The sequence below is a fragment of the Opisthorchis viverrini genome (genome assembly GCF_000715545.1).
Source record: "Opisthorchis viverrini unplaced genomic scaffold opera_v5_103, whole genome shotgun sequence".
Classification (NCBI taxonomy): domain Eukaryota; kingdom Metazoa; phylum Platyhelminthes; class Trematoda; order Opisthorchiida; family Opisthorchiidae; genus Opisthorchis; species Opisthorchis viverrini.
The window spans coordinates 905,444-913,008 of record NW_008751758.1 but is presented as its reverse complement, the minus strand read 5'-3'; the positions used below and the strand labels follow the sequence as shown (position 1 = coordinate 913,008).

The 7,565-nt window shown below is 44.6% G+C and overlaps 1 protein-coding gene across 1 annotated transcript in view; it reads right to left on the bottom strand.

The window, feature by feature from the left end:
- Positions 1-7,429, bottom strand: part of T265_05435 (hypothetical protein) — a gene marked incomplete at both ends in the record, with an annotated part of 27,682 nt that extends 20,253 nt beyond the window's left edge. Inside the window, 3 exons of the mRNA XM_009170442.1 lie at positions 1,006-1,137; positions 1,997-2,386; positions 5,980-7,429. Coding sequence (XP_009168706.1) covers positions 1,006-1,137; positions 1,997-2,386; positions 5,980-7,350 — 1,893 coding nt within the window. The remainder of the gene's footprint in view (positions 1-1,005; positions 1,138-1,996; positions 2,387-5,979) is intronic.
- Positions 7,430-7,565: the final 136 nt, after the last annotated feature.

Sequence of the window (7,565 nt, the reverse complement as noted above, 5' to 3'; positions counted from 1 at the left end):
CGTCGTGTAGCACTCACCACGCAAATCGTAGAAATGATCGTTCAGGTGTAACAACCTTTCTCTTCCTAGCTGCCATGGCACTCTAAGGAAACACGAGGTCTGGGATGCTGCCGGGTTAGCCAAGCCTAGACAGAAGTCGAAATGCGGAGGTCGGGTTCGAACTACGGACCTTCCTATCTCTAAATTCGCGCTCTAACCACGTATAAAATACTCAAAAAGTGACTGCACAACCCATAGGACGGTGTATCGAAAAAGGTCTTGATCTGAAGGCATTGAAAGGCACGTTTCTTCGAACCGGAAGGGGAATATTATACAGTATCTACGGATATCACTCAGACGATACGCCGAAAGCCAAATAACAAAGACACCCCCATTCAGCTGAAAAACCGGTTTACATCTCTCTGCCTTTCGAAAGTAATTCAGTAACCGTAGTGATAGTGCATCGACTCCTATTGCACATCTCCCTGGAGTTTCGCGAGATGCGCACTGGTGATTCCCAATAAGGATAAAACAGTTGTACAATGCTTATCGGGTTTTCAGTAAGGGGTAACTTTAGTTACAGGCCAAAATCTCAGTTGAAAATTACCAAATCTCCTCACACTACCAAAAACATACTACGGTGTTCAGTCCCAATAAATGAGTTGACTCAATCCCATGGAGTTCATTTGGGCTATGTGAAACCTAGAAAGCAGAGCAGATAGATTGCAAAAATCAAAATCGTCGAAGATGAGAATCGAACACGGTACATAACCACTGTTGCGGACACTGTGCACAGTCACAATTATGCAAATTAGCGGCATACGCGCTTCTCGACACCAAAGAATGAGTGTCACCAGTGATTCTCTTGTGACTTACGTTCCTCCATGAGTGGTCTTTTGAGCTCTGAGTGGAATTGGGCTTGCTATCAAAAATTTCTTAAATTTTCTTTTCCTGTACGTATTAAGTAGAGGAGGTCCACGACTTACACCGCAAGGGCCCATTAAAGGTCCGTCTTTCCCGACTTACTCGATTGTCTTTGTGCCGGACCATGTGTCGTCGAAGTGAGCGGTAAGTTGTCTGTTGTTGACCACAGAATCTGCATGACCAGGACTTCACTCCATTAGAAATACGTTTGTGAATGGCGATGGAGCCAACCATCTGCAAATACAACCGAAAAAAATGCATCCAAACGGTATCACATATGTAAACGACATATACGACAGCGAAAACTTATCAAAAATCCTTATAGCTTCTTTCAAAACTCAGGTGGACACTCATAAGAGACGCCCACGCCTACAAGTAAGTGACTCCAGTCCGCTAAATTCTCTTCACAAAAATGGCCTTTGACTATTTTTATGATCGCTTAACATTGACTTATTAGTGGCTGAAAACTCCCAAGTACGAAAGCGACTAATTTTCGAGCGCGCTGAAGAGCAGTGGTTCATGTATTGGTTACAAAGGACCTACACATCCATAAAAAGTGTCACAAAAACTACAATGGAGTTTCATATGCTACTGAGGTGGATCACACGGAAAGTTGAGAGGAGTGTCCTCTAAGACAATAGCCGGTGTTTTGTTCGAGGATAAATTCAAGCTAGGGATAATGGCGAACCAAGTATCTCTAGATATCCATAGTAATTACACAGCTGATTGTGACTACCAAGGCAAAAGTAGTGTGAGGGTCGTCGGGTGTTTAGCGGATATTTCCATGCCCAAAACTTGGTGAGAAACTCCACAGAAATGCGGACGTCTGAGTTGGCAAGAGAGCACATTATCAATCTAAAAAGCACTACTCCTGCTAACTTACGAAGACAACATGCCTGCGGAATTTCTCAACCGAAACAAAATCTATGAGCCGAAAACGGTCAGCTGAATGGTATACGATAAACAGTAACTTCTGAAGTATAATCCATTCTGAACTACGAATCAGGAGCACAGATATACCAAATGGATAGGTCAGATAGAGAATGAAACTCCTGCTTTTGCCACCTTGAAGACAGTTAGGACGAAGAGGTACCTGAGAGTGTGGGACGGGTTGAATGCCGTGATATTTCCGAGTGGTAAATTGTAGGGGTGGCCATGTTTTGTGTGACGATAAGTGTCGACGAAGATTAGAGGCCTGGATGAAGCGCCGATCGCATAAAACACAATCATGTGGGTACTCGTTTGTGTGGATACGCAGGTGCACTTCCAGGTGACTGGGTCGATTGAAAGCGCGACCACAATGTCGACACGATAAAGCGCTTGCAACTTCTTCCGAGCTGGCAGACACATGCGTTTCTGGATATGAAGTGAAGGCCCCTAGTGAACCAACAGCGGCATTTGGTTGTGTAGCACCCATCTGCTCCACAGCATTTTGGATGGGCTCTTCATGAAAGGAGCGGAAATGAGGGTAAAGGTCTTGTCCCTGAAATTTTGAAATAAAGAGTAACGCACAAGTGGGATACAAAGGGTATGTGCACCATAAACAGGGATGAAAACACATGAATCATTCTTTTTCGCAGTAAACTAAATTAAGGTTAATCACATACGCAAAAATCGAAAATAGTAAAAAGGGATGAAACGCCAAATTAATTCGAGTTAATTGAGGCTTCTATGTACACCAGGATGAAATTTTAGCATAGGTATCGACAGCCAGTTCTCAAACCTCTCCAATGGCTTTAACCCGCCAGTTTAGGGAAAAGCATATTTGTGACCACTATGATCCTACTGCGAAATAAATTTGCATCTGGTTCCACAAGTTAGGCGGGAAGAAGTGGCAATCAGCCACACAAAAATTTTAAAAGTGACATAAAAAGGCATTAGACTGAGTGGATTTTGAATCCACAGGGAAAACAGTACGCAAAAAATAGTGACGCTCTAAATTACCGTCACCATGGTCACCAGGAGTAGAAAAGCCGGCGCACACACTCAAGCTTCACTGCCATGAGAACATATGTTTATGGAGAACTGTCCAGCAAGTTTCAAGAGTCCATGGAGCCACCTGACGGGAAATTCTTGACCAGCGAGTCAATCGACCGACATAATCAGGATAGCTATTGGGTTACCGGGAAAACCAATCACATCGGTCAAACGTAAACACGTGCGCCTGTTCAGAAGTGATACTTCAGATATGTCCAGTTTATACTGGCCGAGCACTGGTAATACATTCGCCTAGCATGTCAGACGTGGTGCTCAAACTCCAGCACAGCCAACGATATGCATTACTGATGAACTCTAGTAGGAAGGGAACTCGAGTCCACTGCTGCCCTCCTTCGGTGTGGAACAATCAGAATAGTTACGCCAAGAGGAGGACTCGTCAAACGAGAGTAATGTAAATGTGAATTGTGGAGGAGAGCTTTAAACTGGAAGATGAAAACAGCAAACAGGGAAGGACGCAGCGCAAGCCGATGACGAGCACACTGGGCGATACTCATTCAAGCAATCAAGATAAAAAACCAAAAACAATAACGCCAGCACCATCAATTGGTGGTAATACCTTGCAAAATCCCCGAATAAGCCATAAAGGGTAGAACCGTGGGTGTCTTGTAAGACGGGTCGCATCAATAACGTACGAAATCTCCGCAACTTTTTTCATACCCTCATGCCGGGTTGTGTGTTTGCCTCCTCATCATTCGAATCACTCTGTGAGGGATATCGAGGCCAGCACTAGTCATGGTAAAAAATAATTCGGCAATTGTAGCATACGACTGAGCTGAAGCCTTAAGAATTTGCCCACGCAACTCTACAATAACTATGATCACAAAAATGTCAAAGACCTGAGGAATTCATGTTTCAAAACTACAATCTGATAGCACTGAACCGACACTCGATTACCAGCAGACACTCCCATTGCAGTACTGCGCGCCTCTACGTGAGCCTGCGCATACGCGCATCCGTAAGTTCGGCGCACACAAGACTATAACCAAAGTAGGAAACTGACAAGCTCGTGTGGTCAGACTGGGAATCTCCCGTAACAGATTTAATGCTTGGCTGAACAGACAAAAACAATCTACAGGCACAACAGTATCCTGTGTGATGCACAACAATCATTTGGGTGAACTGTAACCGCAACAGTAGTCCGAAAGTACGTACTTCTGTTAAATTCAAGCGTTCTGAGTGTGGTTGATGGATAGTTGATTGACACAAGAACTAGTGAGCAAGGATGTAATGAAGAACTGAAACTTCTGCAACTGGGAAGCACAGCTGTAAATATTTGATCACAACACGTAGATGAATCCTAAGAACGCATGTAACGCCAACTGGGTCGCTGAGTCTCGTTTTACACTGAGGTTTTTCGCATACTCAATAATTCAGCATGTCTAACCGTTTTACGCAGGTGGCTTAAGAAAACCGCTCAGAAATGACGACACCTCAGAAACGAAACAGGTTCGATTTTCCACATACCAGTTTTAAGTCGGTATCTAGAAGAAGAAGATCCCACCACAGACGTACGGACTCGGTTTGCAAATAAAAGTACGAAGTGGTAAGGATCAATCAAGAGAATTAGATGGTCTAGTAACATATTGTACGCAGAACTTATTTGCCGGTACCAGATATTGAAGGTGCAGTGAAAAGCTTCTACTTGATGCATCGCCCGCATCCTATCCTGACAGTACAAACAACTGAGTAGGCGGTATTGCACAACTGCAACGTTTACCAGCTTAAACTGGTAAGTCTGTAGAACATAAGGTTGATGGAAACTCGGAGACTGCGCCTACCTGATGAGCCCCAAGAAGGGCAAAACCGGTCGTGGGCTGTCGAAGAGTTTTCAGCAACCTTGTAAGTAGTCTCCTTTGCAAAAAATAAGGATATCTTAAATAACAGTTTTCAAGCATGACAACAGAAGTCTACGAAGAACACTGCTTCGGGGTGCGAATGTATCCACTGCTGCTAGATACTGTCAATAGTTTCACATTTATTGACTTTAACTGACACAGTAAACAGTTAACAGACCCTTACAAAAAACGTCATAGCATGAAACTCAAGTATCTCACTTTGGAATACAGTGCAAAAAGTGGAAATTGAAATGCCCTGGTCTGTTTCTACGAAATCCGGAGATGGTGTCAGCTGGTGTAAATCACATTACGAGAAAGTAACGGATGAATGGTAACCAGGTACCTCCAGCTACCGGCTCCCAAAATATTCGTTGCATTGCGGCCGTCGCAAAATGCCATCAACCTGATCTCCTCATCCAGGAAGGCGCATAATCCAACTCATGATCCTGCTAACGTGCCTTGCCGTCTATGACGATGAGCATTAATGCAGCTTGAAGTATTCTACTACCGGTGTTGGATGGTCATTCTTAGATAAAGGTGGCACGGCCAGTTCTCCGACCGCGATTTTCGCCAACATTGCGTATCTCCAATGGTGTTTCCGATAAGTCATTCGCTAACCGGCAAAAATTGGCGAAGCTTGTCTGTCTTGTTTTCTGAACGGTTGGGAAATTCGCCAAGATTGACTGGAGAAAAGACTTTCAGAAGCAAATTTGGTCTTGCTGTGTGAAACAGTGTAAGTTACTGAAAACAGGATTGGGTCGAAGAAGAGCCTTACTTCAAAACACGACGGTGCCAAGTCATTCTATCACAAGAGCTAGCTTCAGAAAATTGAAGTGAGCACACGCGTCCTACAAGCTTGTCGGATAACAGTGGGAACTCTCAAGAGAAATGGTGGAATGAATACCAAGACAGGTGGCGTCAGATCCTGAATAAAGTGCACAGAGTAATGCGAGTAACCTATGGGGTGCACCTGAAGACACTGTACTCATTACATCCAACTGGACTTAGTGTTGGAATTCCCGAGGACAAGTTCCCGGACAGACTTCTCATAAGGCACTTGACTGGACATACGTCAGACCAATACACAACACTACAACTGCAAAGATATATCCTCAGCCAAACTTCTAGTAATAGAAACACTGTACATCCACAGAAAGTTCAGAGAGCAGTAAGAAAGTCGAAAAATCAATCCAATACACCATTAGTAAAGTCAATTCAAAGTTCAGTTTCTGAAGTAACTCACAGCGGAATCAGCCATCGTGCTATGAGAACACCCTTCGAGACTGAAGAATTCCACTGGAGGGTACTGTTCTTCAGAATAATGGTGCGGAGCTGGCCAGTAAGCTGACTGCTCAGGGGTCGGGAACACGTCAGTCTGCGCGCTAGTAGAAAAGGCAACTGCACCCTGACCTATCCACTGAGAATCCCAATGGGCATAACTAGAAACTGTAGTACCCTGGTGGTATAGTGAAGTAGCAGCAGGTACGTAGTTCTCTTTAAGAACGGTGCAATGTGGGTCTGGTTCTTCATGATTCCAGGTATTTGGGTACATTTCATGAGACAGCACCGTATTAGTCAGGTTCTTTTGCTGAAGATCAGCTTGCAACGTATTGAGTGTATGTTGATCAATCATTGTGGACACCATGCGGTAGGGCAAAGTCTTTTTGTTTCCTTGTGACTGAAAGTCATCAAAACTTGGTTGAAGTGGGACAACAGTTGTTTGCTGAGGAAATCGGACAGCAGTATCACAAACGGCAGGTGGCTCAGTAAAGTTGGTCACAGCGAAGTCAAAAATTGGGTTCTGGTTAAGTATATCCTTACCAGATTCGTGTTGCACACAGTAGGTAGACGAGTCCGTAAACCCGCCAGGACCCGAAAAATACGAATTTCCCTCTCGAATATACGTTGTAGGAACCGTTTCGGTGATGACCGAGGTCTGTTCGCATTGCGTATATTGGTCAGAAGGTGTAGTCAATAAGTTAGGCTGTCTAGTGGCAGGATGCACATCAGCCCACAAAAACACATCAGGTGAATTTACACGGATCGCGGATGAAATGGTATTTGGCACCGGCAGACTGGTGATATTGGATTCGGACACCGGTAACTGTTCGTACCGGTAAGCCATTGAAGTGAGGTTTGGCTCTAAATCTGCGAATAAGAAATCGCGCTCCGATTCTGAAACTGGGGGGAACGACCGAGGGGTATGAGTCATTACAGTCCCTGTCGTACCGGGAAAAAACTGATTCGTAGTCTCATTCTCTTTATATCCCATGGCTATTGGAGAAGGGCCTGATGGATCCCCATAGAACCCAACTCCGACTGGAGGTGACGGTTCAGACAATGTGAAGGCTTCCTCGGAGAGATTACTGAGGCATGTATCTTCATCGTAAATTGCTCCAGGACTCGTTTGAACGCGTAGGAACGACTTCTGTGGCTGAAGGTCCATACCCACTGGTGGAATTTGATGAAAAGATGATGGAATGACGGTATTGGCACCAATGACAGGATGTGGCGCAGAATCGGTGAGAACATTTGGTGGTCTGCACACTGTAGATGTTGAAGGACCTCGATCGAAACCAGCAAACGTGCCAAGCGGTTGTACGGATGAGTTCATGAGTACGGCTAGATAGAGCACACGTATTTGTGCCCACAGAAAGGATGCATTGATATTGGAATTACAGACAAAAGGCCGGTCTACAAAGAGGACGAAAATCTGTTATAAAAACCGAAATAAAAGATTAGACACATCTAGCACCACAGCTCGTTGGCAACCACTCGGAGAACCGTCATTCATTAAGGTCAGCAGCATCATCATCACCATCATCACCA